The 14,048-nt window shown below is 51.3% G+C and overlaps 1 protein-coding gene across 1 annotated transcript in view; it reads right to left on the bottom strand.

The window, feature by feature from the left end:
• Positions 1 to 8,917: 8,917 nt before the first annotated feature.
• LOC144180161 (uncharacterized) overlaps positions 8,918 to 14,048 on the bottom strand; it is a 39,779-nt gene continuing 34,648 nt past the window's right edge. The window contains exon 2 of the mRNA XM_077708548.1: positions 8,918 to 9,547. Coding sequence (XP_077564674.1) covers positions 8,918 to 9,547 — 630 coding nt within the window. The remainder of the gene's footprint in view (positions 9,548 to 14,048) is intronic.

The following is a 14,048-nucleotide window of genomic DNA, read 5'->3' as shown; positions in this document are numbered from 1 at the left end:
CGACGTTGATTTTTCGTCAACGAGATTGATTCGGCTCCGCACAGACGCGGTCCCTGTGGTCCTGGTAAGGCACAAAAGTTTAGTATTTGCTGCGAAGATGCTTCCAAACGACGTATGGGACAAACTACGCTCGATCGAGTGACATATTAGTAAAAGTATATACGCAAGCTCTTGGCACATTGCGGATCCAGTGCATCATAATACATATGTGTTCATTTTTGTACACGAATGACAATCTGCGTCTCGTAAACAAATTGTATGCATGCGTGCAGTCTTGAAATGTGAACACGAAAATATCAACGAAAACACGTTGAAAAAGTGTATGGAGGTCGAATGTTAATAGCGCGGTATCGGTAAATTAAAAAAAACTGCATTTTCCAGCCTTGTTACTCCAATGAAGCCACACCAAAATTTCACTTGCACGGAAATTAATCACGCTATTTGTGTATTCTGGTTCGTACTTCCGTGTTCGCGTTTCATATTTGTGTATATATTGAAGCACTGTGGTTCATAATTCCATGTAATTCATAAAATTGATCAGTGTAATGCCGCGGGGAAGTAGTTATTCATACGAGTGTAAATTATTTTAATCACGCACACACAGACAGGATTGAGCATGCGTATCTGGCATATCACCGCACGCAGCTTGATTACTTCGACAGTTACACATACAGACGGCTGTGCGTGCACACTTGCCTAATTTCTGCGTAATAAAAAAATCTATTTAGTATACACCATATCCTACTTGCTTAAAGTAATTATAAATTTACAATATATGCATTACATTGATTCTACTGATGAAGAAAGGAGTCAGAAGCCACCATACAGAAAGAACATCGGTATTTACATCAAACTGAATTGCTTAATCTCCTACAAACATGGCGTCCGAACGCTGCTCACCTCCCTTCTCTTCTTTTCTGTCGACCCCTGAATCGTCCTCTTCTTTATTTTCATTCTTGCCCCAATGTTCCGCGCAGAAAATGCAACAAGTGCCACCCTATAATATCTATAGCTTAATTACACGTGAGAATCGAGTACGCGCTACATGCGTATACAGCAGGGTCAAGCTAAAGTTGCATGCTTTTACAGCAAACTGTACATGGCTAGGATCCAGCAGATCGTCTCCCGCCAGAGCGATGTAGACAGGAATCGCTATCGAGCGTAGCGCCACGTTGCTTAGCCCACTCAAATCCCCGGAATCGTAATACTGCGCCACACCCCCGGAGTAAAGATCCTTTCCCCGAAGTCCGGTGTCGATCAGGAACCCAATCGCCCGGGCTCCGGTTGATTTGGCAGGAGGCTGGCTGGGTGATGGTGTTGAAGTTCTTGGAGGTGGCGGTCGAATTGACGAACTCGAGTCGTTGAAGTTGATTAGGTGAAACGGAAGTTTATGTACAGCTATTTACAGTGGGAAAACTGGGTACATGAATAATAAAAAGAAAAACTGCAAACTTCAACTAGACGCTAGCTCCGAATGAGCACAAATAACTCGAGCTCCACAACTTCGTCTAACTCTCCTATTCTCGGACCGTACACAAACCGCTCGAGAAACCACGGCAGAGACTCTGTCTCGCCGCAAGATCCGTCTAGTTGCCCGGTGCGGCGCTGCACCCTAAACCTCCGACGCGATCTTAACCTCGACTAGGGGGCTCCTAAATCCCAACCTAGCGTTAACGGTCGAGACTCCTTGCAAGCCGGGAACTGCCAGCTCAGCGCTCAGACAAGAACGATTTCCAACGGCCAAGTTCGGCCTTATAAAACCTCGAGATCACCCTCTCTTGGGAACGCCCCTGTTGCGTTCGTACACGCGTATGAGATGCCCGAACTCACGTAGACAGCTGTCACTCAGCACTTCACGGAATATTCAATGAGGCGCCGCTATCTTCGGTTCAACGGTACGCTCGCAGACGAGTAAGTTCGGGCGACCCCGCGGGGTGAAAGCGAATGATGGCGACAGCGCGTCATGCTGACCAGGGCGCGATAACAATGGAGACGGCGGTAATCCCCCCACCTCCGCGCGTCGAGCCGACGTTCCTGGAATTCGGCGGCGCCGTCTGCTTTCTCAATGGGGGATTAACCCTGACGTATGCGGTGGGCCAGACGATCCGTCTCCCGTGCTCGCCGTGACGAATTAGCGTCGACTGCTCTGCAGTGTTGGCAGTGCTACGTCATCAGACACGGCGGCGGTTTCCCAAGCGCAGCCCGGGCGCCTGGCCGTTAATCTCACAAGTGGACCTTACAACTCCCCCCTTTAAGAGGGTTACTGGACCTCTTGGTTCAGTCAATCCGAAAAGAATTTAAAAGGACCACTCGTTTCATCTCTCCTTCAGCAATAACAGCAGGACAAACCAACCAACAAACAAAAATATTCACCCCACCTCCCCGAAGGGAATCGTGAGGAAATGCGAATGCATTTCTTTTGCGTGAGAGTGCGCGTAATTTATAATTAATGAGCAGACGGTGATTTGTAGCTTAAACATTTATTTAACACCTGTTTGTGTTGTCGTACTTGACGGCCACGATCACTGCCTTGTGGTCGGTAAAGTGCACAGTCAAAGGGTCTTTGAGAAGCATGCGGGCGTGGGAGCGTGGGGCGAGCGTCGAGAGGAGAAGCCCCGAAGCACCGCGCCTACCCTCGCCTACACTCTCCCACACACGCGGGAGCTCCGGCGAGCTCCCGCGATGCGAGCGCCCTCACACGCCCGAGCGCGCTCCTCCTCCCCACTCACTCGACGCTGATCCCCCCGCACCACCTGCTCCGGTTGCTAGGGGAGAGGAGGAGCGCGCGCCCTCGCAGCTGTTGCTATGGGAGAAAGGGGTGAGAGCGGAGCGATAACACCTGCGGCCGCGGGAATGCCGCACGGCACCTGACATGTCTCGACTAAGAAATGCATTCGTATTTAAAACACGTGGAAGGAGCTAGGTATAACCACAAATGAGCCCCCTTCTATTTCTGCAGCTGATCCGAACTCTCTCTCGCCTAAACTACAAACACAACCTATTCACTAACCGTTCAACAGGGACGGAATACTCTAGAAACTTGGAAACACACCAAAAAAAGATGCTAAAAACACTAAGTGCGAGTAAAAAGAAATCGGGTCGTGCCTCCAGAGCGCGTAAACGGCCCGAACAACGAGACAACTCAACCTATAACACTGATGCGCGCTATAACTGCAAACACGCACAATCATTTCGGCACTTCGACAACAAGAACAAAAGGAATAAGGACTGGCAATGAACACGGGTTATTTCGCAGTCAACAAAAATAAAACGCTAAGAAAGTTTGCATAGCCACTATGCGCACGCGCGCAAATGTCCTCCCTGACGGCGTAGCCTGATAACGTTCCTTCAAGAATGTTCGGCTGTGCTTTCGCTCACTTGCGGTGCACAGAAAGTTCAGTTCGGTGCGCGGATCGATCAATTCGGTACATCGATCGAGCACTCAAGGCCTCTCCCTGCGCACAACCGCGGCACATACACACACACACACACACACAACCAACGAAAAAGGACGGGTGAACGGAAACGTTCACGTCCGTCGTGGCGGTGTTAAGGCTGGGAGGCGATTCAATGGTGGCCATCCCAAGCAACATTGTCAAGGCGCGACAGTGCGTCCCCGTTTGCGTTCTTTGATCTTGTCCTGTGAGAAACCACAACGTCAGCCCCATCAGGCGTACAGGTGGTCAGGTAAGACAGAGGGTTATGGTCAGACACGACATTGACTTGTGCCCCAAAACCCAATAATCAAACTTTTTCAACCCCCAAATGATGGCAAACGCCTCGCGCTCGATGGTTGACCAGCGGGTTTGGGTTGGAGTGAAACGATGGCTGGCAAACGCGATGGGCTTTTGCGGCCCTCTTTCTCCTTTGCGCCAGACACGCTCCGGCTCCGATCTCAGACGCGTCGGTAAACAGCCAATAGGGTTGCTGCGGGTCAGGGGTATGCAGCGCCGTGGCTGAAGAAAGTGACTCCTTTAGCTGCTGGAATGCTCGCTCGGCATCGCTGCCCCAAGGGATCGGGTTCGTTACACTTCGCTTCGTCATGAACGTTAGCGGTTCGGCTATTTCGGCGTAGTCCCTGACGCATTCTCGGTAATAACCGCAAAGGCCGAGGAGACTTCGAAGGTCCTTTTAAGTCGTGGGTTGTGCTAAGCCTCGGATCGCGGCCAGCTTCTCTGGGTCAGGCCCCTGCGCTCCACTACCCACTATATGGCCTAGGTACTTAATGTGACCTTGCGCCAACTGGCACTTCTCTACGCTCGCCTTCAGCTTCGCGCCGCATAACAGGCCAAGGATGGTGTCCACGTGCCCAAGGTGCTCCTCCCATGAAGAGGAAAAGATGGCGATGTCATCCAGATAGGCCATGGCGTAAGCCTGGTGTTTGGCGAGCAGCGTATTCATCATCCTCTGAAATGTCGCCGCCGCATAGAGTCCAAGGCGGGAAATCAGATGGCATGAGTTTTCGTCGTTGGGTAGGCACAGGGATGTTTATAGTATTTATCGTTTCTGCGAAGCTCGAAATTTTGTTGCATTTTACAATACCTGCCAAGAATTTGGATTTTGCATGCAGCGTATGCCTCAAGTATATTGGAAATGTTTCCTGCATTCTAAGAATATCTAAAGGTAAGCAACCAGCCTCTGCGACAGTGCCAACACACGATGAGCCCTTAGGAAGGCCGAGACAGGTACGCAGACAGTTATTCCTAGCCACATTGAGTTGCTTTTTGCATGTGGGCGACAGCCGTTGCAGAACAGGCAGGCTGTAGCGCAGCAAGCCGTCTATATATGCTTTGCAGAGAAGCACCATGGATCTGCAGTCGCTGCCCTATCGACATCCAGCAAGGTACCCAATAACTTGTGCCACCGCAGAGAGACGAGTACGTAATCGCTTGACTTCCGGCGCCCATGATAGATTTCTATCTACGATGATCCCAAGGTATTTTTGGGTTCGTGCGTATTGCAGACAACGACCGCCAAGGATTAGAGGGTATTGTCTCATCCGCTTGCGGGTGAACGCCATGGCAACGCTTTTCTCGGAAGAAAGGCGGAGACCCTTGGACGCAAGGTACGAAGACACATTGCTCAAAGCTTTCTGCAGCCGCTGTTGCGTTGTACGACGTGACTTTGCCGCACACCAAATGCAGATGTCATCCGCATAAAGTGTGACCTTGACCCCGGGAGGGAGCGCACGCTTTAGGTGGATAAGCGTAAGGTTAAATAATAGAGGACTTAAAACGGCTCCTTGAGGCACTCCTTTCTGTATACTGTGATGGGAAGTAGGGCCTTCTGGCGTGCACATGAAAATTTCACGTCCTTTGAGGTAGCTCGCAATCCAGGCGTACAGTCTTCCACCAATACCGAGGACAGCTAGGGACTCTAGAATTGCAGTGTGCAAGACTGAGTCAAATGCTGACTTTATGTCAAGAAATACTACTGTCGGTATGTGTCCGCTTTGTAGTTCTTCTTCCAGTGAAGCGACGAGAGCGATTATGTTGTTAATAGCGGATCTGTTTTCCCGGAAGCCATTCATTTCAGGTGGGTAAAGGTTTTTGCTTTCCAAGTACCACGTAATTCTCTTAAATATCATTTTTTCCATGATTTTGCCAATGCATCTTAGTAAGGCGATAGGCCGGAATGAGTCGAATCTTGTCGGTTGCTTCCCAGGTTTTAAGATTGCATTAATTTTAGCGATTTTCTATTCATTAGGAACACTACCACAGAGCCAGGTTGAGTTGTAGTATTCCAGAAGGCGTAGACGGGAATGGTGAGACAGATGGGAAATCGCTTCGTAAGGTATGTCATCATGACCTGGAGAAGAACGTTTCTTGGCATTCGAGATGGCCGTGTCGAGCTCTCGAATAGAAAACGGAAGGTCCATTGCGGCTAAAGCGTTTGGTGGCGTCACGTCGGGGACACGTTGAAGGAATAGCGGAGGCATGGATACTGGAGATATGAGCCGACAATACTCCTCAGCGGCTTCTTTTTGTGATATGCCTTCGTGTAACGACGGCGCTTTGAAAGGATACAGTTGCTGGTTATCTGTGCGCATACCTTTTATAATGCGCCATATCCTGGATAATGGTTTGTGGACATCTAAGTTTGTGCAAAAATCACGCCACCGTTGTCGGTTTAACTTTTCTAAATAACGCCTCACGTGTCTTTGTGCTTTGCGAGCCTGCCTCAAGTCCTCTAAGTTTTTACTGCGTCGCGCCTTACGCTCAGCGCGTCTGCGGATGGCACGCAGCCTTTCATATTCTGGATCGGTCTTAATATCTAAGCGCTTCCTCACTACGATCGATGACTCTGTCAGACAATTAGCCATAGTTCGTATTATGTCATGGTCGGTAGTGGCCTTGGTTATTCCCACGTCAGTGCGGTTTTTGAAGGCTTCCCAATCTGTGCGCTTGACGTAGCTTTGACGTCGACCCACAGCTGCATCTTGCAAGTCTATAACTGTGATGAAACTCGCCTTTCCTACTTTCAAGATCAACTCCTACGGTGGCGTCATAGGAAATGCATCAGCGCGAGTCACGGCATTTAGTCTGCGGTAGTCAATACACATTCTTCACGACCTATCTTTCTTTCCGACGCAAACGACCGGGTGAGCATGCTCACTTTCCACTGGGTAAATGAGGCCCTATTCTAACAGTTCGTCTACCTGGTGGGTGACTTCTTTTTCAGCAGCTCCGGAACACGGAAAGGAAAAGCCCTCTTGGGCTCATAACTTCCCTGCAGCTCGATCCGGTGTTGCCCCACCGCGGCGAGTCCTGGCGTTCCATCGAACAGGTCGGCGTGTTTTGCAAATACGCTTGCAATCTCAGAGCCCTCTCGCTCACTTAAGTGGGAGAACTTCTCGATCGGTAAGGGGAGGGTACTCCGACACGGCGGCATAAAGCGCGGGGCGCACTCTACGTCCCCAAACTCGCTATCTTCATCGAACACTACCCCCACGTGACTGACGCGACAGTAGTAAGGCCGCAGGCGGTTCGCGTAAACCACCGAAGTTCTCTTTTCCCCTATGTCGAGACTGCTGCCTCTCCTGTGCAACAACCGTGAATGGGCCGAACCATCTTGGGGCCGTCTTACGTTTACCCTCCGTGTCGAACAAAAGGACCTGTTCGCCAACGCTGAACGTTTTGTTACGCGCGGTTCTATTGTACGCCTGCGCGTAGCTGCCCTGGCGCGCGCTCGCCGTGAGCCCCGCCACTTCCGCCGCTACCTCTAGCTGCTCGCGCAGCTGCCTTAGGTATTTCGCTGGCTCCTCCTTTAATGTGCCCGGTACGGGCAGTTCCCTGTCCAACTGTGCTGGAGGATCGCCAGCGGTCCTGTGGGGTTCCTGCCATATAGCATGCGAAACGGGGCGACTCCGGTTGTGTCGTGCGGAACCTCTCGGTAGGCCCACAACACGAACGGTACTAGTCTATCCCAGTTCCTTGGATTCTTCTCGATGACGGGAAACAGCATGTTCTTAATACCCTATTCCAAAGCTCTACTGTGCCATTGCTCTCCGGGTGTTCCGTTGTCGAGAAGCCTGGCGCGCAGCCCAACCTTTCCAAAAAGCTTTGTGTCAGTTGGGACGTGAAATTAGTACCCTGGTCAGAGCATATTAACTCAGGGATGCCAGTCCTGCTGAATATTGTCAGGAGAGCCTCGCAAGTTGCTTTCGCCGTAAGTGACCGCAAGCACACGACTTCGGGCCAGCGTGTGCAGAGGTCAACCAGACAAAGCGCATACTTGTGGCCCCGACCCGACGGTACGTCCAGGGGACCGATGATGTCCACGTTTACTACCTGGAATGGGTGGTCGGGCCTTGTTAGGGAAACAATAGGGACCCGGTCGCTGAGCCGTCTATCTGCCCGGATTTGGCAGCCACGACATGTTTGCCAATGATTGGATACGTCTGCCTCTAGGCCGGGCCAGAAAAAGCTATATTTTATCCTAGCCTTCGTCTTTTTGGGGCCTAAATGGCCTCCCTATAGTGACTCGTGGGCCAGTAAGAGTACCTCCTCGCGTCTCTCTGAGGGCAGCACAAGTTGCGTTACCTTGGCGCCGGCTATAGACACACATGCCGGCTTTCCCTCTTTTCGCGTCGGCCCAAGCTTTCTTTAGGCTGTCATCAGCCAGCTGAGACACCAGCAGCCTTGCCCGTGGGCCCTCAACTTTGACCGCCTCATCAATTTCCTCGGCCGGAGCTTCGGGTGCCGTCTCTCCCGTAATCTCACACACGGCAGCCGCCGGTTGCGAGATCGCCCCGGTGCCGACCTCGCGGTCCCAACTTGAGGAGGCGAAAGTTTCAGCCGTGATGTTCGCCTCCCGGTTGGGGTGGCATTTTGTCAGCAGCTCGCAATCCTCTCTCGAAAGCAAACAGTCTAGTCCCTCGGCGAGATTGTTGGTGACAGCACGGATTAGCTGCACCTTGGGGCTCCCGACCACCGACACGGCCTGCCTCAAACTCACAAGCAGGCTGACCACTCTCGCGTTTACCGACTCGCTAAATGCTGGAACTAGCCTGATGGTGCCCGATGGCTGCATAGCGTCCGGTGGGACTAGACTTTCTCGTACCACCGTAACTTCGATTCCCGTGTCGCCCGTCGCGGTAGCTGTCTTGCCTGCACAGTCGAGTTCCACCTGCTGCAGTCTAGACTTTCTCAGCTCATCAATGCTTCCGAGCGCATTTACCTCGGGCACGAGAATCCGCTGCCCCCGCTCGTCAGGCCGGCATCCTGAGCCTGCAGTGCACTTGCGTCCTCTACTATCACTCTCTGCACGTGCGCGCTGCGCCCTGGGTTTCCTGACTTCTCAGCAATTTTCGGGCACAGCCGGAAATGTTGACCCTCTCCCTTACAGACGCTACGCTTCGCTTGCCACTGTTGGTATTGCACGGAGGTACTTGATCTCTACGCCCAACAGCGGAGCCTCATCCCTTGGCCTGTTGGAAGGTTTGCAGCACGTTAGCTATCTCTGGCGGCTTGAGCCACGTCTCTGCTTCGTGCAGGCGAACGTACTCCAGTCCCTCAGCACTCAAACTGTTCTTAATTCTACCGGCCACCATAAGGGCCACTACCTCCTCTTTTGTTTCGACCTTCCTTGATTTCAAGTAGTAGTCAAACTGGGTGCCAACGCGGGAGGCATATTGCGACCAGGTTTCGTCGTTACGTTTCGCTGCCTTTGTAAATGGGTCGAGGTATTCTGCGGGGCTTAGCTTAAGCTCCTGCAACACAGCCTTTTTTACCACTTCGTAGTCATTGCACTCACTGTCCCCGAGTCCACGTAACGTGTACCTCACCCGTTCTGACAACGCAGGTACAACTAAATGGACCCGACTCGACTCCGGCACACCGTACGTCACAAACAACCTTTCAACTTCGTCGAACCACAACGGAATGTCCGCATCACACGGCAGTTTAAGCCCTTTCAGGACCTTTGAGCACTGAGTGACCGGGTCTAAGCCCGGCCGCCTACCCTCGTCTGAGTCCGAGCCCGTAGGAGTTTGCGTGCCAGCCCTCGTCTCCAGCTCCAACCTTCGCAGCCGCTCATCGGATTCGAGCTTCAGTTTTTGTATGCGTTCTTCCGATTCTCGCGCCTCTCTTCTCTGTCGCTCCGCCGCCTCTCGCGCTCTTTCCTCCGCTTGGCGCGCTTCTTTTTTCTCTCGCTCCGCCGCCTCTGGCGCTCTTTCCTCCGCTTCACGCGCTTCTTTTCTCTCTCGTTCTTGAAATTGCAACTCCATTTGTTTAAGGATTATTCCCTCGGATTCCACTTGGGGAGATCCTCCTGCTGCCAACCCTCCTTGAGGTGGCACCTCGTCTGTCTGACCATTTCCGTCTCCTTCCGCCATGTTCGTCTCCATGCTCCGCGTGAGTACCATGCAACCCCAGACTCAGCCTACACCGCCACAACGAAGCGCAAGAAATCCCACTCACCCACACCTCCGGTAGTCGGTTGCCGCGTCGTTGACCCCGTGCGCTGGTTGGCTCTGCCGCTCCACTCCGCGCGGAGCTCGGCTGCCGCCGATGAAGGCGGGCTTGCGTCTGCTTGCTGGCCCTGGTTGTGGCCTGGTGGTTTCTTCTGCCAAATGCTGTTGACTGCGCCAGTAAAGATCCTTTCCCCGAAGTCCGGTGTCCATCAGGAACCCAATCGCCCGGGCTCTGGTTGATTTGTCAGGAGGCTTGCTGGGCGATGGTGTTGAAGTTCTTGGAGGTGGCGGTCGAATTGACGAACTCGAGTCGTTGAAGTTGATTAAGTGAAACGAAAGTTTATGTACAGCTATTTACAGTGGGAAAACTAAGTACATGAATAATAAAAAGAAAAACTGCAAACTTCAGCTACACGCTAGCTCCGAGTGCGCACAAGTCACTCGAGCTCCACAACTTCGTCTAACTTTCCTATTCTCGGAGCGTACACAAACCGCTCGAGAAACCACGGCAGAGACTCTGTCTCGCTGCAAGATCCGTCTAGTTGCCCGGTGCGGCGCTGCACCCTAAACCTCCGACGCGATCTTAACCTCGACTAGGGGGCTTCTAAAACCCAAACTAGCGTTAACGGTCGAGACTCCTTGCAAGCCGGCAACTCCCAGCTCAGCGCTCAGACAAGAACGATTTCCAACGGCCAAGTTCGGCCTTATAAAACCTCGAGATCACCCTCTCTCGGGAACGCCCCTGTAGCGTTCGTACACGCGTATGGGAGTGCCCGAACTCACGTAGACAGCTGTCACTCAGCACGTCATGGAATATGCAATGAGGCGCCGCTATCTTTGGGTCAACGGCACGCTCGCAGACGAGCAAGTTCGGGCGACCCCGCGGGGTGAAAGCGAAAGACGGCGACAGTGCGTCATGCTGACCATGGCGCGACAACAATGGAGACGCCGGTAATGCCCCCACCTCCGCGCGTCGAGCCGACGTTCGTGGAATTCGGCGGCGCCGTATGCTTTGTCAAAGGGGGATGAATCCTGAGGTATGCGGTGGGCCAGACGATCCGTCTCCCGTGCGCACCGTGACGAATTAGCGTCGACTGCTCTGCAGTGTTACGTCGTCAGACAGGGCGGCGGGTTCCCACGCGCAGCCCGGGCGCCTGGCCGCTAATCTCATAAGTGGACCTTACACCCCGGGCATGGAAAAAATCATGCAAAATAAAAAGGTCCTAGGGCCTTCATAGAGCATGCGCCATGATTACCATACCCGGCTATAATAAATTTCTACCCACGATTCCTGTGTGTTTTGTAGCGTAAGCTACACGGGCCGAGGTTGAGCAGTTTCGCGTGTGCCGTGAAGGGCCATTCTCGGCAAGCGCGAGGGGCATTGGATTGGTTCGATTCTATTGGCTTGGCTTGGCTGTGCTTGAATTGCATTTGAATTTGAATTGGATTAAAGTGGATTGTGTTGAATTGTGTTGCGCAATAGCTGCGGCAGACGCGCTGGCGCCGGCGCCTGCCCAGGTGTGCGCCTCAATTGCGCAGTAGCCAAGTCTGACGCTGCGTCGGAGCCGCTTGATAGCCGTCTCACGTGGCTCGTGAAGAGGCCTGCTGAGCATGCACGAGGAGCAGTGACTGGACAGGACTGGACTTTCAGTTAACAACCAGGAACAATGCTCAATCGCAAATTACAAACAAACGTGTTTTGTTTCGTGCACCCCTTGGACTACGACCCAGTGAAACCTGACGTGGAGGCTCCACACCGCAGCTTTGCTGGCCATCCCTCTTCACGGGGTGGAAGGGCTGTGAATTTTTCACTCAGATTTTACAATTATGTACTTTGCACTATATACGATTCTGCATCTAACCTATTCTTCGGATGCTGGGTCACCGCTTGGTGAATCATCAGAGCAGAGCGTGTCGACACTACCCGTGCTTCCTTGACCGTCGCATGAAACAAGCCCAGGCAACATACCTGTGGTAATTTTGATGGCATTTTGCCTGCTATGAAAGCAGGACGCTGTTTGGGGAGCAAAGGTCACGATTTCGTATAAAAAATGGGACAGGCCGCATAATGATTGGTATTCCTGGTATCATGACTTTACGTTCACTTGTTCACGCCTGTAATTGAGGCACTAACACATTAAGCTTGTGACAATATTTTTGTTTGAGACTGAACAGGTACGGTTGAGATACATGTCCACTATTCTCTCTGCAGAGACTTTATCATCACTATTGCTGTTATCAAAATTAAAAAGTGGTATGTTTAGCACTTCATACATTTCAGGTTTTTTGGTCAACGCAAAAACCGCATGGTGAATCAGTGGAGCAGAGCGTGTTGACACTACCAGTGCTTCCTGGACCGTCGCATGCAACAAGCCCTGGCGTCATACCTCTCGTAAATTTAATGACTCGACATTTTACACGTCAAAACCAGGAGGCGCAGTTTTGTTCTGGGAAGAATTCTAATAGTTTTGCGTAATGGCTTCACACTGCTGGGCATCACTAGTTCTCAGGTTTGGACATGCGGCCGCCCCCTCCAATCGTGCTGCTAGAATGGCCTATGCCCACAGCTGTAGACAACGCCTTAACCGCAATACCTGTCTTAGAGAACTGTTTACAATCGCTATTTACATAAAAACATTGATTTCTGTGGCAATGTTGTGCTGCGGCCACATCAAAATGCTTTTCTTCATGTTTGTGGTGTGAAGAAGTTGAAGAAGGGAAAGCTATCCGTGTGTCAACATATCCACATCCATATGCGAGCACTGTATGAGAGTCCTCAGAAATTGGCCTGATAAATATGCTGGAAAAATTACAAAGGGAGCCGCCGGGTTCATTCTTTCGAATGAATTTACTACTAAGTTGGTAACAGAAATGTTACACTCGCTAGAACTGGCCACCTAAGCCGAACCTCGACAGTTGACCAGGATGACGTTTCTCTTTTCATTGTCGAAAAATAAGCTAAACGCGGAGACAACATAATACCTAACTCCACGTGGCAGAAGGAAACCTAAGGGGAGCAAGTGAATATAAGTACTTATGAAGTGCTTAAAACGCCTTGTAGGGCAACGGGAAATATCGGTCTCAATTTTTTGTTCCCCACAGAATTGCTCGTGAGAGGCAATGGGACGCAGCAAGCCAATTTTTTCTGTGCTGCCATCTACATTGAGGTTTTTACACTTACGTTGAATCTGGTTCGGAAGCTGTACAATAGGTGGCGTTAGCTGTACATTATTCCCGTTTCACCGGCGGCACAAATTTCCGCATTGTGAGTCTCCGGAAAAGAATAATTCAAGATGACAAGTGAGTGTACCCTTTTCTGTGCTTCAAAAGAAATAGTTCCAGCGTGTAATAATCGGGTGTTTTCAACAATATAAGCAATACTTACTCCTAAAAGCTTTTTGAATGGTGCCAGGACAAAAACTGCATGACGATGGGCTAAGCCTAGTGCCACCACTGCCTGCATTCGATGTGTAGTGAAACATTTCACCGGCTCTTTTGTTTTCTGTTTGCTCACAAAAACGCAGGTAAACGACTGGTGACGCGAGAGGAAGCGCTGGAATTATCTTTTAGCCTTCTTGACGACCCTACGTCGAGTAATTCCGACAGAGATACGGATGAAGACTTCGCACCCGAGCTCGCTCCGCCCGATTCCGATGAGGAAACCAGTCATGCCGGAGTGGCGGCATCAACGAGCAAACCACAAAAGCGAAAGGCTACCTATACAAGAAAGAGAAGGAAGCAGAAGAAAGTGCCTAGAATTTGCGACGAAGCAGAAGTTGAAGAGGAGGAGGTTGGGGCATAGAATAGCAGAGAACCGGATGCCGTCATTCGTGTGCCGAAAATTTGGTACCCACCATACAGTGCAAATCTCCCGATGACGCCGTGTGAGGCTTTTGCTCTTCATTTTGACGAATGTATCATGTTGACACTGGTGACTGAGACAAACCGCTTTGCCAAACAGAAAGGCCGACAGCTTAAGAAAGAGCTTACAACTGATGAACTCCGTGCATACTTCGGCATACTTCTGCTGCTGAGCACAAACCCCAGACATCAAACGTACCTGTACTGGAGCAGTGACAGTTTTTTCAATTGTCCTGAAATATCAAAGGTCATGTCGTTTCCTCGTTTTCAAGCC

The sequence above is a fragment of the Haemaphysalis longicornis genome, unplaced genomic scaffold (assembly GCF_048455015.1).
Source record: "Haemaphysalis longicornis isolate Haplotype H1 unplaced genomic scaffold, Haemaphysalis longicornis Haplotype H1 scaffold_4, whole genome shotgun sequence".
In the NCBI taxonomy this organism is placed as follows: Eukaryota; Metazoa; Arthropoda; class Arachnida; order Ixodida; family Ixodidae; genus Haemaphysalis; species Haemaphysalis longicornis.
This window is presented reverse-complemented; position numbering and strand designations above follow the sequence as displayed.